Source organism: Schistocerca serialis, chromosome 5, assembly GCF_023864345.2.
Source record: "Schistocerca serialis cubense isolate TAMUIC-IGC-003099 chromosome 5, iqSchSeri2.2, whole genome shotgun sequence".
Classification (NCBI taxonomy): domain Eukaryota; kingdom Metazoa; phylum Arthropoda; class Insecta; order Orthoptera; family Acrididae; genus Schistocerca; species Schistocerca serialis.
This window is the reverse complement of record NC_064642.1, coordinates 60,238,449-60,260,674: the sequence shown is the minus strand read 5'-3', so window position 1 is coordinate 60,260,674 and position 22,226 is coordinate 60,238,449. Positions and strand designations below refer to the sequence as shown.

Sequence of the window (22,226 nt, the reverse complement as noted above, 5' to 3'; positions counted from 1 at the left end):
AACTGTACCGGTTTCTGCAGAGTGGAAGCGAAAGATGTTGTAAACACAGGAGGCTGCATGGCCTTAAAGAGCTTCTTGGCCTCATCATAGGGGATGCGCTTAGATGTTTTGATCTCCTGTATCTTCTGTTCCTCGAGATAAATAGGGCAGACCCGGCTCCAGACAGGGTGACTCCCAGAGCAATTCACGCACTTCACAGGCGATGAACAATCGGCTTCTTCATGGGCAGGCTGACCACATTTACCACAAGTGGCTATCCCATTGCACCCCAATGTAGTATGCCCAAAGCGCTGACATTTAAAACGGCGCATTGGGTTGGGGAAATATGGCCGTAATAGCAAACGTAAGAAACCCGCTTTAACATGCTCTGGGAGTCTCGGGCGATTGAACGTGAGAATAAATGAGTCTGATTTGACTAGGTCCCCATTGACTCGTTTCATAATATGCTGCACGTCGACAATACCTTCGTCAGCCCACTCAGATTTCAACTCGTGCTTGGGGATATCCACCAAGTCCCTACTTGTCACAACACCCTTACTATAGTTCAAAGTGGAGTGGAGCTCGGTCTCGATAGCGTACTCTCCAAGACAGGTTGCTTTCCTAAGAGAAGTGACTTGACGGAAACTAGAAGTTTCAACTAACAGAGTCCCATTGCGCAGACGCTTCACAGATTTCAGTGTTCCTGCAATTCCCTCAAGACCCTTGTGGATGTAAAAGGGAGAAACTCTCTCAAAGCTACCTTCCTTCCGTTTGACAATCAAAAACACATTCTGGATATCAGCGTGTGCTCTGTTACGACAGTCTGATAAATCTCTAGTAACACCAGACGCTGGAGGACTCGCAGCACGAAGTCGCTTTTTCGATTGGGTGTGTTTTCCTACCAGTGGCCCACCCAATCCACTGGTAGGGGGAAACGTAGAGGTCGAAGGGTCCATTGTGGTCCCACGAGCAGCTAGGGAACTAAAGGTCCGCTCAGGCAGAGCCCCGCGTGCCTGAGTAAGCCTTATACAACTGGGGTGCGGCAGGTGCCCCAGAGGTTGCCCGCTTGCGACTGTTCCACCCCAACAGCCATGCATCTTATAGGCGCGCAGCACACCGTAAGATTGAGGGGTTTTTATAGAGGTTTACCCTCCTCGCAATCCAGGCGGTCAAGCCAAGATTACCATTCCCCGCAGCATACAACATTCCACCGCTGTGCCATGCGGTGGTCGCTGAAGCATGTCCGGGGTTTACGGTGACAGGAGACTGGCGGCGCTGACCAGTCCCCAGCTCAGGACCCCGGGGGGTCGCCAAGCCCGTACTCAGCAAATGAATGCTGAGCCCCGGAGGGGGGGGGGGGGGGGGGGGGGGGGGGGGGGGGGGGGGGGGGTTAGGGACTGTAGTTCACCGCATCTTGCATACATGTAGGCAAAACTGGGTTGTCCATCAACCACAGAGTCTTCAATGTATACCACATCCGAGCCCGGAAATGCATCGAGGATGACTAGGAACAGGCAGCAAACAATGATGGGGTCTATTGAATCCGAAGGAGAGCTCACGGTAGATCCAGTGTGAGCTACACACAGCAGGGCACATGTGGTTTCTCCCAGACAAGAGGTAACAATGGGGAACTGTGATCGTGACTCCAGACTTTGGCCTCTGTTGTGAGAAGTAAGACTCCCTACCTGGAAAAAGAACACAGCAGTTTGGTGGAGTGTTGCACAGCTGGAGTAGCACATGGGGATGCTACCATGATGCTGGGCGATTTCTCAACCTTGGAGTTAAATTTGTGGTTGCATGTCTGCGTGGACATGTCCTTCGTGGAGTGAGATGTCGCAAGAACAGTCCTGTAGGTACCAGATGGTAGAACGCAGGGTTTCTGACAAGCCAACAACTTGTGAGTAACACTGGTAAGGCACTTTTTCCTTCACCCAAATTTCCTGGACAGTCTGCTCATCAAGATGCATGGAACAACTGTGGGAGGCGGCAGCATGGTCGCCATTGGAGTTCCTGCAGTGGGAAGAAGGAGGCGGACAATCGCCCTCGTGAGCATCGCTACCACAGGACACACATTTGGCTGGGTGTCGACAGGACTCTCGAGTACGGTTGTGATGATGACACTGGTAGCAGTGCACCGGGTTCAGAATATATAGTTTGACTGTGGTAACTCCGTAACCTGCTTTGATCTTTGATGGAAAAACCACCCTATCAAAAATGAGAAAGTGCATGTAGACACTATGCAGTCATACTTTTTTCCTCACCCAATGAGAGGTACTTTTAGATATATGCCTCTGTCAGACATTCCAGCAGCCTAGTGTAAACAACACCACAGGTAGAATTCAGTGTTCGATGGACCTCAACAGAAACAGATTAACCACGGAGGAGCAAAGTTGCAAGCAGTTGCTGTGCTCGAGATCAGAAGTAATCTCCAGAAGCAAAGCACTACTGTATAAACAAGAACAGGATTTCACAGGGCCAGCAATGGCATCAACACCTTTCTGAATAATAAACAGATTCACTGTTGTGAAGGACTGACCATCTTCACTACAGAAAACCACGAGGAACCTTGGTGCAGCTAGTAGAGTCTTAATCATTAACCTCATCCCATTTATGTGTCATAGCTGTTGACAGAGAAGATGATTGGCTCATTGTGAGAAAATCCCGAAGACTGCCAGTGTCTCCCATGGTGCACTCCCCCTCAGAGGTGGGGCGGGGCAGGGGGGGGGGGGGGGGGCACCTGCCTTAGGTGATTTGTTCACACCTGAAGTTGTAACGAAGAAAGCTGGGATAGTTTTAATTCCCTTCTTGTTCTGCCATCTGCCTCCTTAAATTCGTTTTGTTACTTTTAACCCTGCAGTTGTCACGTGGATTACATATGTAATCCATCTGTGGAAATTCAAGTAAATTTCGAAGTCCAGAAGAGACAATGCTTCGAGCTTCTGTGTACTTTAAGATGGTTGGTTGGCGGACCTTCTCAGTGTTGTGCGAGCATCGGTCACGTGTTGTTACCTCACAGGACCTCATCAAAGTCAGTGGTCTACCACTGTAGTCCACGCAACGTGTTACGTAATTATTTTCGAAAAAGTTTTTTTTTCCTTAGTCCACTTTTTCCACTTATTTGTTGGAATACGTATTACATCTATTCATTATTGTTTTACAATAATAGGAGAATTTCATTGAATTTTAGGTGAATTATGGACCAGAGGCAAGAAGCTCTGATTTTGGCATGGCTGAAGGAGATTGAGGATGAGGAAGATATTCCTGATTCAAGTTGTAACGATGAAGATGACATTCTGGAAGAGCAGGACCATCAGTCTGAGCCTGAGCAAGAGGGAGAAATACCAAGTGAGGCAACTGAGAACAGTCCTGAATTTTCATGTGATGAACCATCCCGGAGAAGCAGACTGGTTGATTTTTATAATGGTGTAGGTGGCACAATCTGTTCAAAGACTTCTCTCAATATAGGAAGAACTAGAGCTCATAACATTGTGTATGTTCCTCCTGGTCCTAAAGGAACAGCAGAGAGAAAACTACTATCGAAGATTGCATGTCCATTTTTTTGGACGATAATATAATTTACCTCGTAACCAAATACACTAAGATAAAAATAGACCACATACCACATAAAGAGTAATTTTTCTAGAGAGAGAGAGAGAGAGAGAGAGAAAGAGAGAGAGAGAGAGAGAGATGTTAAACATACAGATCCAACTGAAATAATGGGACATATTGGGATTTTGTTGATGAGTGGAGTGCTGAAAATAAGCCGATCAGGCACAAGCCAAATGTTTGACTCCATAAAACATACTTGAATTGATGCAATTTATTTGACTATGCCTGAGCAAAGATTTAAATTTCTTATTAGGACCTTGTGATTTGATGATTTTAATTATCATGAAGTGAGTGCAAAAATTGACAAACTGGTCCCAATACATGAAATATTTGATCTGTTCCTTACAAATTTTCAACAGTACTTTGTTTAGAGTGCTGAAATGACTTTGGATGAACAACTTTTGGCATTCAGTGGACACTGTCCATTTAAGCAGTACATTCCCAGCAAGCCCACAAAATACGGAGTGAAGGTATTTGCGCTTGTGGATGCTCACTATCCCTACACTTGCAACTTGGAAATATATGTAGGCAAACAACCAGAAGTGCCATATCGCTTGAGTACCAAAAGGGATGTGTTAATAAGAGACGTACTTCCTGTGTTTGGCAGAAACACCAATATAACAATGGACAATTGGTTCTCTTTGCTCCATGTTGCTGAGCAGCTGTTGAAAGTAGAACAACCATGGTTGTCATGGTACGGAAGGACAAAAGAAAACCTCTGGCTCAGCAGAGATTAGACAAACAAATGTTGCCAAGAAGTCTGTTCTTCAGAATAAAGGAAATTCTTGGCACTCATCTCTTGGAAAGTCAGCCAGCATCTATGGGAATGACGCACAGTGGTTTTGTGGGTCGCTGCTACAACTGCGGAAGATCAAGAAATAGAAGTACCAGAAAAGTACGTAACGACTGTAAAAAATTTGTTTGTCCCGATCATTGCCAGATAGTTTTATTTCCTGTTAAGAAAATAATGATTAAATGTGTTTTTACACAAATGTGTGTTTTTTGAAAGTAAATCAAAGCCAATGACGCTATCTTCCTTAAAAATTGTAACTTGCTGTGGAAAGTTTGTTGTTTTTTTCAAATGTGAGTTCATATACCTATTCTTTTTGTTGATAGTTTTTATAAACATTATTATGGGCAACACACAAAACACTCCATAAAAATATCTGAAAACTCAATGGCCTCTTTAGTTGAGAAAACAATATACATATGTAATCCATGCGAGCACTTCTATATCTTTTTACAGCGCGATCACTCATTAAATTTGTTTTGTTACTTTTAACTTTTTACCATTAGCATACGTTAATACAATCTGCATTTTTATAAAAGAGAAAGATTGGCCCTCAGTTTTAAATAACATAACACCAGATCTAATTTTGTGTCTTTAAATATGTCGGCTTGTGCCTGTATATGTGTGGATGGATATGTGGGCGCGCGCGTGTGTGTAGTAGAAGAGACTGTTTAAAAGATGGGAGAGGGGGGCGGGGAGGGGGAGGAGGCCCCTCGTGATATGTGAGGTGGTCAAGGGTCTCTTATTCCTCGATTTATTTTTTCTTTTCTTTCATTGAAAAATGGTGCAGTCTGGTGAACAGGAGGTATGGTGCTCCCTGCAGTTGACAACGGGAACAGGGGCGTGCGTGCGCGCGCGGGCGCGCAGGTGTGTGTGTGTGTGTGTGCGTGCGCGCGCGGGCGCGCAGGTGTGTGTGTGTGTGTGTGTGCGCGCGCCCGCGGGCATACCCGTCCATTTTTCCCCCCTAAAGTAAGTCTTTCCGCTACCGGGATTGGAATGACTCCTTACCCTCTCCCTTAAAACCCACTTCCTTTCGTCTTTCCCTCTCCTTCCCTCTTTCCTGATGAGGCAACAGTTTGTTGCGAAAGCTTGAATTTTGAGTGTATGTTTGTGTTTGTTTGTGTGTCTATCGACGTGCCAGCGCTTTCGTTTGGTAACTCACATCATCTTTGTTTTTAGATATATTTGTGTTTAGTTTTATCATGTATTTGATTTACTAATTTATTTTGGTTACTGCTAGTTAGTATCTTTTGGTCTGGCAAAATTAGTGATTGTTTCATAACTGAAATTCTATTGTTGGCTTATAAACAAACATTAATTCTGTAATAACTGGAAACATTTGGAAGACGAAATGCTAGTATTTTTAAAATATTTATTTGGTTCTAGTTGGAAACATGTTAGCAAAACCAGCCTTGAATAAATTCAAAAGTAATTAACAGTTTTGCCGAAAGTAATGTTTGCATAATTACATATGTTAATTTCACAATTTAAACAAATAATTTGGTCTAAACCTCGTAGTAGAAGAAACTGTTTAAAAGATGGGAGAGGGGGGCGGGGAGGGGGAGGAGGCCCCTCGTGATATGTGAGGTGGTCAAGGGTCTCTTATTCCTCGATTTATTTTTTCTTTTCTCTCATTGAAAAATGGTGCAGTCTGGTGAACAGGAGGTATGGTGCTCCCTGCAGTTGACAACGGGAACAGGGGCTGGCTGGCATTGCAACACCAAGACTTTTATCCAATTTGCACACATTTTTAGTAGTGTATAGGTGGAGGAATATACAGCTTGGCATCATGGCAACAACCTCATGCAATGAGTCACCTCTGCAGGTCAAGATGTGGGAACATGCTACAGTATCTACTGTGCTGTCTTTCAGTCTCCGCTAGACAAGCCAGACAAAATGCACACCTCATCACTCCAAATTAGCACTCTACTCATCATCAGTATGTAGAAGGATAGCTCAGTGCTAAATGATACCCTATAACATCGTCAAACTTTTATGGGGAATTACAGTGCCAGGAATGTCGCACAGCTTGTCGCAAGTGAACAGTGCCTGTGATTGTGTATGGGGGTGGGGAACATTTTATGCAGAACGGAGCCATTTTTTAAAATCACTAACACTTCTCCAAACCTGCTCTCTGGTGTTAAACGAAGAACAAAGGTTTTTTTTTTTTTATCATAAAGGAATCCCCATCCATTCTAGAACAAACCAATCGTTAGTGGGAGTATTTCCCACCTTGTCTCTGAGCCTTATGTTCCTCCCATGGCATAGTTAGGAAAGGGAACATTTTGGAGTCGTGCCTCTCCACAATGGAGTATGTCTTAGCTTCAGAAAGGACTGCTGTGCCCATGCAGCTACTAGGGGAAGAAAGTAATTTGCTTCATACCTGAATCTCCCACCACAGTACCACTCACTCTGAATGGAGGCTCTCCCAATGGGCACCACCCGGCCACAGCAATGCTTGTCCAGCAAGTCAACCATTTCCTAGAGTCCTCGTATCCCAGCCATGAATGGCAGATACTCCTTGGCTTTCATAGGGAGTTTCCGGCTCAGGCACCAACAGTGCAATCTCCGTGTGGTCAGGAGGGCTACCACCGTGCAAGTACTTTATGATGTCCCCTCAGAACGAAATGGTTACCGTGATGAGTTTTGGATGTAGTACCATTGCAACAAAGAAGGGTGCAAAGAGAGAAATGCACAAAGGCGGAATATGTGCCACGCTGGGTAACCTTCCCTGCACAATCCATCTTTTGTAAAATTTAGACAAGACGTATTAAGTCAAACCCAACAATGGGACCACATAATTAATGATGGAAAGGTGTAGACAGTCGGAAGGTAAGGATCGAAGCACAATCAACGCCACAAAGACCATCCATCCAATGGGGAAGCAGAGGGGAAAAAAAGAATAGGAGAAAGACAGAATTGAAACACTGAAAGGTAAGTAACACTGCTAAGGCTGGGGCCCCATGGTGGCCAAGCACATGCTTACAAGAGATGTATGAGGCCTATGGGGCAAAGTAGTTTGTGTAATATATCGACACATTTGTATTTTGTACTGTAATAGGGCAATTTTTATTGACTCTACCTTATATTTATTAACAACATTTATTAGTAACTGCCTAACTTAAAATAAACTTTTTTGAAGTTTTAAATTTTTATCAGTTGAGTATTTTAATATCAGTGGGTCCGCTAAACCCCCTTTTGGGCATCGATGTTCTAAAGAAGCTCAGGTATCCGAAGGCTAAGTACTATTACACAATATTTTTGGTTTGCATCTCACTACTGTAGACAACATATGGCAAAATTACCACATTCATCAATAACGAATATATATTTAGGAACACAAGTATTAAGTTTTGCCTAGAGCAGTATCTGGGAGCACATGTGACAAACAGAATTTCAAAACAAATTGTTAGCGTATATTGAGCACCAGGTGGTGGTTTTAATCTGTTCATAAATTGGTTTTTGGTTACTTTTAATATAATTTTTCTTAAAAATTCTTCCAGTAAGAATGTACTACATGTAATACAGCCATTACTCAACTTCATTCCTTAGTAAATTTTCCACCTAGGGTACCTAACTCGCCCCTCACCTTTCTTTTTTTTAAAAAAAAGGGGGGGGGGGAGGAGGAGGAGGAGGAGGAGGAGGAGGAGAAGAAGAAAGCAAGCCATCAATAATTTCGTTACAGACGTGTCTCGGGAATGAATAGTCAATGGTCTCTCCGAATACTGCATGCAGTTAACCTTGTTAATGTGGGTACTTACCAGAATACAAAATCTTCTGAATCTGCAGACCAGTCAATAAGCTAAAAATTGACTGTTTTAAGAAACTACTTGCAAACATTTATTAATCATGGAATTAAAGTATATTGTACAACAGAAAGGACACTATCTGCCACACAGTTTCAATTCTATTGTTCTAGTTCATTACAGCACATATTGTGAAATACTGAAGAAGGTAATCCAGACATTGAAACAAACGTCTCACGAGAAAAGAGATAGCCTCATCACGCAATAAAATGAAGACAATTCGGGATATAGTGAGGTAAGGGAGTGCTATAACTACAGATAAAGAGCAGATTGGTAAAATTCACAGTGTTGCAGAACTTTTCAGGAGCATTTTATATTTGTTACTGGAAATGTGTTTGTCAGGTTCAGTAAATGCTCCAATGGAAAATGGCCTCTCCAATAATTGTTAAACTTTTAACCCATTAATACTGCAGGTTACCAACAAACAAATAACAAGTCCTAACTTTTATCTGGAAGAGTCAAAATTAGAATCAGTTTTCGATTTCAAATAACTTGAAAGAACAACTTCCAACAACTGCACAGTTGACCAATAAATACCAAGCAGGACATAGAAAGAATTCTTTTGTATTATCAGGTCAGAGACCTCCTGATAAACAAAAACCCATGTACCACATATACATTACGTAAATTCTCAGATACAGTTTGGAGATACGTACTCTACTGGGGAAAGACTACAGCAAAATCCTAGTGGTAGAAATGAGATTCACAAGAACTATGAACCAAACTACCAGAAAGGACACATCAAAGTTCCTGTTACTAGTGTGATAGACAGAAGCTGTGATATGGGCACATTATGAGAATGGATGAGATAAGACCAGCCAGAAAAATATTTTGAAATAAATGTCCGCAGCAAAAGAGCATAAAGAAGAATTAGAAAGCATTGGAGACATCAGTGAAATTAGGCTAGGAGGGGAGATATTTTGTTGGGAAGATGTCCAGGAACAGGGCATCTATGAAGATGGGAGGAGATGGCGAGTGCTTTTACACCACACCCAGGAAACTGGAGCTGAGAAATGGTATGAAGATAATGCACATTCTAGTTTTCACAGAAGGCTCATGGAAGACTTAATTTTCATCTTGCTGAATCAGATTGGATAATTTACTTTCCACAGGCTACGAATGCTAGAGAACAATCAACACTATATTTTAATACAATATAGTCCCATGATATTCTTGACAAATTCCTACAGTTGCAACTTTGTCTTAATTAGTGAAACTGGTACTGAGAAATTTTCTGCAGAACACTTCCTCAACACAGGGAAGACAAATGAAGTTGTGTTTCAAGTTGCCGTCACATCTTTAATATAGTTGTGTACTATCCCCATATTATGTTTCCCAAATGTACCATAATAAGCAATTATGTTAACATGTCACACTTCTCAATGTGGTTAGCATAGCATTGTTGTGTACATGTAAATATTTTTCAGAGGAACGTTGTAGATTTTATACCAATATCAATGATGGCTTATGTGATTTGCAATTAAGGGTTGGACCACGAAGCGAAGATTCCAATAGACGGAGTGCCCTACAACAGTCCACATGACATTTTGTGGCAGCTTCTGGTAATTAAGTGACCTCAATTAAAGGAAACAAATTGTTTACGATGTATGGTTGTTGGTACAATAGGAGCAGTATGTGCCTGTAACTCTGTAGAAAATCAAAAAGCTTGCCTTTTCACAATCTTTAACCCTTGCATATACCAACAAAGGATATACCACCTCTACTATACTGTGCAACCAACCAAATAATGTGTCATTCAATCCCAAATGGGTAAAAATTAATTAAAAATTGTAGTAACCATTATTACTGACAGTTTGTACTGCAAAAAATAAACAAACACTATTACTGACATGATCCTTTAATTTAACAACAAAGTAATTATTGTTGTCAATATCCGTAGATAAACCTGGAGATATTCAAATCCATGCAGACCTCTAGCCATGGTATACTTAAGGCCAGATATTACAAAATAACTTCGTAAATATAAATATGGCCCTCATTCACCAGATGAAGTTCCGTGCAGCACAAATTATTTAAATAAAAATCTAATTTTAAAATAAAATATAAGTTATTTTAAGGAACAAATCATTTGACAGGAACCTTTCCCAACTGGCTAAAATCTGCTGAAGGTGTCTATCAGAAAGGAGTTAAAGAAATACCAAGAAAATTCTATACTTTTTCACTTTTGCTACCTTTCTCTTAACCACTGGCTGGCAATTTGAAGATCTGCAGTTCAATTTCAGCCTCCTGTAATCATTAGGACTGAAGCATTTCTACTTTCTAGGATGACTTATTTGCTGAATATTACACTATGTTACAAATTTTGTGTATGCAAGCACACACGGCGAATAGTTCCATTCCACCATCAGTACATTCATGGGCGGACAGTAAGTGTGCTTTCAGTGCGAAGTTTTGGTTTCTGTTGACAACCTTACTCTCTCAACTTCTACTCTGTTCTGGATTATTATTCTTGTCTCTTTCTAATGACAGGTTTCAAGTGGAGGCTCTCCATTTTATCTTGTTCCGAGCACCTTCCTTCGTATGTCTGTAGGTTCATCCTACTGTGATGTCATCCATCATTCCAACTCCCTATCTCTTTCCCACATTCCTTCCACCTTTCCCTCCATAATTTTTTGTTGCAGTCAATTCCTGCACAGCGTATGTCACATCCAAGATTTTCTCCTCTTTCAGATCCCTTAAAATAATTATCTTTCTTCCCCATTTCCTTCATTACTTCTTCATTCTCATGTCTGTCAGTCCACAAAACTTTAAGCATTCTTCTCCATAGCCACATTTCAAAACTTTCTAAATATCTTTCTTTTTAACTGTCCATGGTTCATTACCATGTAATGTTCTCTCCAGATAGAACATTTAGCAAATCTTTTCCTCATCTACTCAGGATTCTACATGGGAGTATATTGCCAAAATAACAGTTTGGCATTTCTAAACCAATATTGTCAACTATTTGCAGCTAGATCAACAATGTACTTACTGCAATTCATTAGAAAATACACTGAAGTGCCAAAGAACTGAGTATAAACTCATTTTCTGAGTTTAAACACTTTCACTGGCCACCAAACTCCCCAGACACAAACATTAATGAGCACATCAATGATTCCTTGCAACAATGTTCAGAAGAGATCTCTAAACCCTTGTACTCTTATGGATTTGTGGACAGCCCTGCAGGGTTCATGGTGTCAGTTCCTCCAGCACTACCTCAGACATTAGTCGAGTCCATGCCATGTCGTGGCGTGGCACTTCTGCGTGCTCGCAGGGGCCCTATACGATATTAGGCACATGTAGCAGTTTCTTTGACTCTTGAGTGTAAACTACAGGCTACTGGAGTATTCTACATTCTGCCAGAGGCAACTGTTCATAAGTGTTTTGTAAAATGAAAAAAAATTTGCTAACATTACTTGTGGGGACCCACAAACTTCCACATCAGAGCTCTTATATTTTTCTTGCTAATAACATTACCAGGTAAATACTTTGTCTGCAGATAATATAGAAATAGCAATTAACAGCAAAATGAGTCAGTTTTAAGAAGAGCCGTTATGAAAGTCTCATGCATGTTAATAATTTGTTTCTTGCCAATTTTTTGTCAGTTAAATTTGAAGAGAGACTATTTGCAGTTTAAAATTTAAGAGGATTCATCCTAGTATGTGTCTAAAATATTACAAGCAGATAGAAAATAGAAAACAAATCATTATATCCAACACAAATGTTGACAGAAATACACAATAACAATGATAAAAATTCAACAATGTCATATGATTTTTTTGGGGTACATGACCAAGCCAAACCACAGTTTTTTATATATATATATATATATATATATATATATAAAAACAAAGATGAGGTGACTTACCGAACAAAAGCGCTGGCAGGTCGATAGACACACAAACATACACACAAAATTCAAGCTTTCGCAACAAACTGTTGCCTCATCACGAAAGAGGGAAGGAGAGGGGAAGACGAAAGGAAGTGGGTTTTAAGGGAGAGGGTAAGGAGTCATTCCAATCCCGGGAGCGGAAAGACTTACCTTAGGGGGAAAAAAGGACAGATATACACACGCACATATCCATCCACACATACAGACACAAGCAGACATACATATATATACATATATATATATACATATATATATATATATATATACATATATATATATACATATATATATATATATATACATACATATATATATATATACATACATATATATATATATATATATATATATATATATATATATATATATATATATATATATATATATATATATATATATATATATATATATAATTATCTGGGGCATGAATTCACAAATGCTCTGTAGATGCTTGTCTCAGAAACTCTACTGCTTACTAGTTTATTTACTCCTCTATTAAATTTTTTGTTAATGATTTATCTCTTTCACAGTAACAGCCCAGTTCATGGAATTAGTACTAGGAATCATGTACATAAAAATGTACAATCAGATATTTTGGTCGAGATAGCACCTAGTGCCATATTAAGAAAAACACATTTTCAACAACCAGCCAGAATCCATAAAAAGCTTAGCTATGAATGAAGAACAATTTAAGAAGACAGCAAGAGATTTATTTGTTGCCAACCTATCCTACTCCACCGACAAATGTCACAGTGGTTCCAATTTGTGTGTGCACTGGTAATATCATTTAGCATGTTGTGTAAAATGTGATTTCTGCACATCTTCAATGCAATAATGTGATCTGTAAGTAAATGCTCTTTAATGTTTTCTACTCAAATGATAGGTGGCAAAAATAGCCCAGGAAATCTAATATTAATTAACTAAAAGAAAGATTCATAATTTTGACAAATTCCACATTCCTGAGGGTCATTTTACTTCTATCTCTGGTAGGAAAATTAGTATACTTGTCTGTAAATACTTATTCTGTATTTTTATGTTATGTTATGTTCCACTTCCTAAGTATCTACTTATTACTGGTCTTTTGAACAGAATCCTAAGAATCTACTTATTACTGGTCTTTTGAACAGAATCCTAAGTATCTACTTATTACTGGTCTTTTGAACAGAAGTTATGTATTTACTATGGTGAACTCTGTTTCAGGTTGGATGGTGATTCTCCAACGCATGGTGTCAAACACCATTAAACTCTGGCCTCAAATTTGCATAATGTGCAGACAAGTAACCAGCGATTTATCCACTGATTTCACTGTATCTGTAACTTTGGATCTGCATTAATTTTGAGGTCATCATTGAGAAACCAATAGAGTGTTCCTCTTGTGTCTCAAATACTAGCCCTAACACTTACGTTCCACAAAGATGCAAAATGTACTATAGGCCTATTCTTACTTCACGTGTGCCCATAGCTCATCTGTTTCATGAACATTTACTAACCAATTTACCAGAACTACACTGTTCACTTCACCTCCATTTGCATCTACAACAACCCTTCACCAACTTTTGATGAATTTGTGTTGACATTCATCTGCAGTTTAAGTTATTTACCATGCCATGGCATGTCTCCCTCAAAAATCCACTTAGACAAAAATGTGTATCTTCCTGTTGTTTATGGACAAGTGAAGTAATAATAACGCAAACCATACTGCTACAGCAAGAAGACCCTCATATGTGTGGTTAAATTCAATTTTTGTACATTACATTTAACTGAATTATTTTTTGTTTTGATGAATGGATGGACAGATTAACTTATCAGCTGATCTCCTCTCTTACTTTAGTAGTCATGATTGTGGTGCAATAATCAAAATTTTGTCAGGATGCTCATCAGCTTCCTAATTATTAGACATTTAAATTTTAATGTATTTTTAGTGTGGGTGGCTCATCAAGGCACATGACATTTCACAAATGACGAAAGTACCTAATATCAAGGAGGCAAGCTTTGATCATCGCACATGATCCAGTCCATTCCTCCGGCTTCACAGTTTCTGTTCTATCTAGCGAAGGAAAGACCAGCACTTTGGACTGGTGCATCATTAACATCTGCTCAAAGAACTGTGCACAAATTTGAACAGTCTTACAAACTGCAGTGCACTGAATGACCGATTCACGATTGTTGGTCATAATCAGCACTACAACTGGCTACTGCAGCAAGTGCAATATAAATGAATTATTGGCTTGATCTTCTCCCACCAAACCGAAACTTCTCATAGGTAACTGAATAGTTTATAAGTTCATTTGGTACCTCAGCTTCATCCTAGTCTAATGTCTACTTGCAGTGTCACAAAATTGTTGAAACACTTGCCTCAAACACAAATGAAGTTACAGTACATAAAGTTTTGTAACTTTTTTAAATCCACTACATTAATCTAAAGCTAATTTATTTTGTATTTTAAAGCACTACTTTTCTTAGTGAGTGCCACAAATTAGACCACTAACATGCAGAATGCTCACTGAAGATGAACTTCAGGACATCGTTCGGTAACAATGAGCAGCTGCACTACTTTGGTTAATTTTTTATTTCATGGTAAAAGTGTCTGAAGAAGAGAATGTTCGGATGTTAATTAGCTCCACCAAGATGAATGTAATATTGGTGAAGGAAATTTATGTTTATAAATTCAGCAAAATAATGTTGACAGCTGTTTACGTCACAGCTATGAAACTAGAAAGAATTTACTTTTTTGCCAGTCCGTTACCCAACCCAACCCTTTTCTTTTTTACGGTTTCCTTCTTTATGGTCACAAACTGTGAAATGATGACAATATTCAGAAAGAAACAGTACCTATTTTCTCAAATTGTGGCAAATGGAACCTTGACTCTTAAAAATTGTTCTGATAACATTAGCTAGTAACCACCAGTATTTCACCAAAGTAGTGACAGTTCTGCTAATCTGTTTTTAGTGTGTTATCTTCATGAAATCCAAGAAATTAGACTTTGGTTCTAATTTTGCTATCATAAGCTGGAAACACATGCATCTGCTCATTAATTTTGAAAAGAATGAAAAGTAGTTGCTTCTACCACTGGATCAAGAGGGGAAAAAAAAAGTTAATAATAGCCTAGTGGGTTCATAGTAAACTAAACACGGTAACTTTTAAAAACCAAGCAGTTACCAAATTTACACCTCAACAGTTTAACAATGCCAGATAAAGTTTTAGAACAATGAAAGGGGGTATTACTACAGAAGAGGTAAGGGGAGGGGGAGCAGAAGATACCTGTATACCGTAAAATAAGAAAAAGTTTAAAATGGCAGGAGTATTGTTTACTGCCTGAAAACATCTTGAGTGTACATAGTGTATCAAATGTTAGAATGAACAGAATAAAGTATTTACTAAAATATGTGTCCTGCTGTCATATCACATCACAGGAAAGTGGTGCAAATTGAAAATACCAGAAACAATTAATACTGAGCATTCCATATGCACCAAGGCATCTCCATATCAATGATAGGTAAAACTTAGCCCAGCAACTACAGTTAAAAAATTTCATTGTCATGTTAACAGCTTTGTATAAGATGGGAGTAAACACATAAGGAAACCAGAACGCTTGGGATTTCTGCAAATTCAATAGAAAATGGTGGTGTTATGTTTATTTAATTTAGGAAAAATGCTTACCTCTATGAGCTTGACCACCTACTGAAGCCCTTGTAGCACTCTGAAAAGTCAAAAAGGGAAATGATTAGTTGCTTTAGCAGGTCAGAAACAGATAATGATCGAAACCATATAGACACCGTGACTGGTTTACTAGTTGCTCCAAAGATATTCGATAGTTGGCCAGGAAATTATTTAACTAATACTGCACCATGAAATATTTTATATTTTCAAGTAGTTTCCCCTTAATGACTGTTGCTATGAAAGTGTCTTACAACAGATATGATAATACCAATCCGTAAATTCAGAATATTCTAGTAAACCAATCCTTGAACAAAACTGAATTTTCGGAGATCTGTGATGCAGTAAATGTGAAATTACCAAGGTCCTCAATTTATGAAGGAGAAGCAAAGCACCAATGGGACAACAACATGGAAGAAATAGAGTGCAAGCTGTTGCACCATCGCCACTCTTTAAAGACAGAGCAATCTCTTTGAGAATAAATCTGGCTGTAACTTTGAATGATATAACCCACCATTTGCCTGAAGTGATTTGGACAAACCAAGTTAAAACTGGGACTGATATTCTCATTTGGTATGAGAGAGAAATGAGAAAGAGGTAAGACTAATCCCTAGCTTTGTGGTTATCCACCTGGTAATTACAACACACCTGTGAAAGATATTCATTCTGAAATGTAGTAAGGTACAGAGTTACACGATTTCCTAAATTGTTTTATTGGCGTTCATTATGATGCGCGACATGGAAAGTTCTACCTCAAGGAGAGTGAAAAAAATGAAACTGGGAGAAAAAGGTAGTTTTATAAAGGCAAAAACTGAATTTACTGATAAACTGCCAAGATTTGTGAATCACAGCGGAGAGTCTCACTATATCATAATTTGTGACTGGTCATTTGATCAATATTTACCCCTTAATACAGCCACAGGTATTTGATGATAAACCTGATAAAAATAGTAGCCACTATAAACTAAGTCTCGCAACATTTACTCTATGTATATAGTTCAGCCAAGTATAAAAACTGCACTTAATGTGAAAATAAAAGCAGTAAATAAATTTAATTACATGCATATCATATCAGCATAAAACTATATTTCAATTAGAATCATCAGAGGCCTCTAATAATTACTTTTTATGTATATGACCAATTTCATACTACAGTCAGCAGTTGATGAAACAACAAACTACAGCTGACAGTCTTCAAGAATAATTTTAACTATAAATATCTCAAAGTAAGAAACTTATATACAACAGAAAGTGCAAGAAACTACAAACACCGCACAATGCAGACCTGTTCCCTTCAGTGCATAGTACCTTATTTACATTTTTCTGTTTATTGTGACTCGGCACATTTCTCCACACCACGGATAGCAGTTTATAGTGCTCTATATGAAATGAATGCAAGGACTCGATCCAACAATAGGTTGAATACAAGTAGCAAACCATGAAAAGCAATAATTCTCTTTGTTGGTACCTAATGTGTATTTAACACACATATATAGAGAGTATATTAGTGAGAAAGAGAAACTGTATTGTCATATAAATGATGTCAATAGACTGACACCAGGTCTCAACAGTAGTAACTGAAAATTTAAAGTAGACATCCTGAACATCTCTGGCAACTATTTTGGATCTGACTTTAATTAGATAAACTTAAAATTTGGCCTGCTATGTGAGGCCCGTGTGTAGTGGTTCAATCTATAATTTGGCACGACTCATTTGCTACCTGTGAAACCAGCCACAAATTTCAAAGTTCAGCATGAGAATTGTATATGCTAATTCAGTGAAAATTTTACACTCAATATAGTGTGTGGTTTTCTTCTTTATTTTTATTTATTCACACTCTGCACCCACTGTCTTGCAACATGTTTCATTATCTATGAAAAATCAAATGCTCCCCAAACCAATAATAGTAAGGGAAGGTGGGGAGTAAAGTCCACTTCTAATTGAATTGCCAACAGTTCAGCCAAGCATTAGTCAGCTAATTGCCTGAAACTCTGCATCAATTAACTTTGACTAGATTCATCCAGTATTTGAGAATGAGAGCACACAGCAACTTCCAATAAACTTTACAAAATTTCAAACCTTTTGTAACTATCTCATTAACATGTCCACAAAGAGGGGAAAGGAAGGAGCATTATGCTTATTTTCAATAAAACATCATCAGGCAAAACATTTTAACTTACTACTTCTTTACCACTAATTCTATTCACAACACATTCTGCAGAGAGTATCTACATATATCATTGAATGTACCCACAAAATTATGTCATTGTACAACAAACAATTCAGGAGATATATGATGTCATTAACACCGACATACAGGAGGACTAGGTTTTGCTTAAAACGGAGCACAAATTATTCGGACTGCATTATCTAGAGCTCAATAGTAAGAGCACTTTACTGTCTTTCAGTAATTTAAAATCTTTTCTACAATTTTTATTTTTTATACACTCATTGTCAAATATTTAACACAATAACTTATTTGCATGGTAGGTATACATTTTATACATGGGAGCTAGATTCTTTAAAGCATTGGGGGTGGAAGCTTACTGGGTATATTATAACCGAGTTAGTTGACATCTATCTCATTTATGGGGAGGCACAACACAAGTCAAGCAACAAGGCAGCTGTATGAAAAGATTTTCAGGGAGAAAGTTAACAATTTATGTCATATTTCAAATATTAGATAGCAGTCTTCGTAGAACAGAAACCGTTAGACCAGATCGACCAGTATAGGAAACTGGTATACCTCGCATTGAGTGAACTGTTCAGTGTGAGGAAGCTGTGTTGTAGTGAACTGAGGACAACCACAGCAAAGTATATGGTCCACAACCAAGGAACTAAATACCTCCAACATCTACATTATCTGATCAAACTAACTGGACATATTGCAATGGACACTAATATGGGGTGCGTGCACCCTTTGCCTTTATGACAACTTTAACTCTGCTGTGGTCTCAATGTATGTAAATGAATGGCAGCCCACTCTACCTCAAGGGCAGAAACCACAGACGGAAGTGTTGTTGGACATTGAGGTCTGGATTGAAGTCAATATCCTAACTCATCCCAAAGATGTTCTGTTGGGTTCACATCAGGACTCTGGCCAGCCCAGGCCACAAACCGTTGCCTCACAGATGTTACTTAATGACAGGGTATGTGGTCATGTTGATGCAGTCAGTCATCTCGAGACTGTTCCTCTAATGCACGCAGTACACAATGCAGTGAACTGTGTTCATATCCTTTCATATTTAGCGTTTTATTAACCACAACATAGCCATGAGGAAACACCACCTCTGTGTTTCACCATCGACTCTACACATGGTGGCAGGTAACATTCAGGCTGACATTCTACAGATATTCGCCACACCCATCAGATTTTCACAGGGTACAGCACATGATCCATCACTCTAAATCACTCATTTCAAGTCATCCACTGTGGTCCTTTACATCACCTCAAATGTTGCTTTGTACAAACTACACAATAGGGTGGCTTATGGAGAGCTGTTCAAACCACTGTACCCCAATCTTGTTAACTTTCATGCATAGCCACTGCGCTAGCTGGACTGCTGTACTCATAAGTGATTCCTTCCACTGATTTCCATGTATATTTTTACAATCACCCTTCACGAAGTTCGACGAGCCCTGTGTCACTACATGAGGTCTGCCAGGTATTTGTTTAGCTGTGGTTGTTCTTTTGTATTTCCAATTCACAATCACACCACCAACAGCGGACTTTGGAAACTTTAGAAACGGTTAAAATGTCACTGACAGCTTTGTTACTTAGGTGACATCCAATCAATAGCCCAGGTTTGAAGCTGCCGAATTCTCTTGACCGACCCATTCTGCTGTAATACTGCTGCTCTACTGACATCACAATATTCCCCACCTTCTTTTATACTGATGGGTCCACCAGTCACATTACGTAGTGGACGATTCCACGTTACACAGCGGTGTCTGGATACTTTGATCGGAGACTGTATGTGTGGAACGTCCTTTCTCCTTACTATGTGGGAATCTGCCAGTGGTGTCTACTCCAAACTGTAAACATCACTGACTTCCAAATGTGTGTGTTTACTGAAGAGGCTCTCTCATGATGGAAGGAATAGTCAACAGCCACAAGATAAATATATGGGAATTGGGAAGTCCTATGGGAAATCTTGTCTTCCATCATCAATACATATTTACAGGAAATGTGTGGGCTGATGTTCATTCACGACAATCTGAGCTGTATCTCTTGTGTGAAAAGCTTGGTTGATGAAATTATGATATTTTTCTCCATAAAATAATAATTGACTTGTTTGAGAATGTCCCATTAGTGGTCAGGAAAAAATTTATTGCTCCAGCATGATGGGGACCCACCACACACTGCCAGTTATATTCGACTCTGTTGAATGGATAGGTGGGTCAGTATAATGGCCACCGTGTCCTCTCGGCCTCACTGCAGCCAATTTCTTTTTGTGGGGAAGATGAACCATTTGGTGTACAAGACACTTATGCTCACTCCAGAAGAGCTCGTTTCCCCTTTGACTGAAGCTAGAGCCATTATGCGTGAAACACCTGGTTGTTTGGAGTGTGGCTGATAATCGTTGACATGGAAACGTGAAGAAATAGCACACTAGGTGCGTTAAAAATTGTTTAACGCGACTGGTGTCGTATTTCTTCACACTGGAAATACTGTCACCGTATTCACACGAATTGAATGGGCCATCGAATGTAATACGCATTCCAATTTTAAAAATTAAACTTATAAAAAAAGGAATTTTGGCACATCGCTCGTAGTGTAGGTTTGTATTGTTGACATTTATTTTACAATGTTAACTTTATTTCAAAAAACAGTGAGTGTATACATGAACTATAAAAAAAAAACAATTTTTGAGCTACTCATTACAGTAGTAAGTGAAATTTTCGTTATTAAAAAAGAACGCCTAACCTGATTACCTACACAACATACAAAGAAACATATTGTAAATGACAGGCGTTACTAATCATTATTCACTAATGTCATCCTTACTGGAATCCTCGGAAAGATTTCATCAGAAATAAATACGAGGTGCTATCCAAAATTTTTGGGACTGGTGCTGCCATCTCTTTAAAACCTTACGCTTCTGTCACTGGTCAAACGTATTCTGGAAGTCCTGTTCTTTGAGAGTGTTTATCACCGCCAGCGATGCTTCTTGAATCCTATCTAGAATGTCGAACCGATTGTCTTTCAACTTTAGTTTCAGTTTTGGCAATAGCGCGAAGTCACAAGGTGCCAAATCAGGCGAGTACGGTGGGTGGGGTACAACCGCCATGTTGTTTTTCGCCAAAGAGGTTCTGGTGAGCAAGGACGTGTGAAAGGGTGCATTGTCGTGATGCAGCAGCCAGTTCCCTTGACGTCAAAGCTCGGGCTGTCGTCGCGGAATTCACTGTTTGGTTGGGTGGGGCGAATTCTTTGTGCACAATTCCCTTGGTATCAAAGAAAATGATGTTCATGCTCTTCACCTGTCTCGCTTTTTTGGGTCTTGGAGAGCCAGGGCTCTTCCACCGGGGCGATTGTTGCTTTGTCTCTGGATCCCCACTTGTTGAATCACTGTAAGGGTCTCCGTAGCGCTTTCCCCGAGATTCGCACAGAATTTAACATACACGTGCTGTTTTGCTCGCGGATCCGTCGTAAAATCGCCACACACCAAACACAGTATTACGGAAATCACTGTGGACACGCAAACACGTCCTCCCACCTGAATGCCACTCCCCACAATTGACTAATCACATAGCGGTGTAAATAGCTCCTACTCCTACTTTCCAGATGGCAGCACCAGTCCCGAAAATTTTGGATTCCACCTCGCACATTTCCTCCTTCCCCGCCATCCTCGGTGCCGTTCCAGAGCACATCATCTTCACTGTGATCCAGAGTATTTAAAATACAGCATTTCTTGAATCATTGGTGCTTCGTTGCGTTTCCAGGCAGCTGAAATCCAGTGCGCAATAATGTAGGGCGCAGCAAGTTTAATTTTTCCTGTCGGAGTCAGTTCACGATTTGGTTAACAAAACCATTTTTCGTACTGTTCCTAAACATAACCTTTGAGAGGTTTATACTAACGCCCAGGGGTTCTAATACAGAAGTCAATCCTCCAGGAATAGTAACAAGGTCACTGGGTAGGCTGTGGATCACCTGTTTTTACGTCGTCAGTGAGATGACCACTAAATGGATCAAGACAAATCATCGATGGTTGTTTGCAAAGCCCACCAGGACGGAGATCCCACAAGTTACGGAGCCAGTCAAGCATCGAAGTTTCAGACATCCATCTCCTCTCTTTATTTCGAATAATGACGTCATTAGGGAGTTTAATTTTTTTGGAGTCTTCGGGCTTGTTTTTCGCTCGAAGATTAAAAAAGGTGGAAGTTTGTTCCCATCTGCTGTGATTCCCAGAATTACTGTTACGTGCTGCTTTTCGCTCCCAGATGTTTTGATGGTAACTTCTTTTTATCCTTCTCGTCAATCGTGTAATTACG

The 22,226-nt window shown here is 39.5% G+C and overlaps 1 protein-coding gene across 3 annotated transcripts in view; it reads right to left on the bottom strand.

Moving 5' to 3' along the window:
- LOC126480723 (kinesin-like protein Klp10A) overlaps window positions 1-22,226 on the bottom strand; it is a 327,696-nt gene that overhangs the window by 78,150 nt on the left and 227,320 nt on the right. For all 3 annotated transcript variants that reach the window (XM_050103985.1, XM_050103986.1, XM_050103987.1), the window contains exon 4: window positions 15,738-15,777. In XM_050103985.1, coding sequence (XP_049959942.1) covers window positions 15,738-15,777 — 40 coding nt within the window. The remainder of the gene's footprint in view (window positions 1-15,737; window positions 15,778-22,226) is intronic.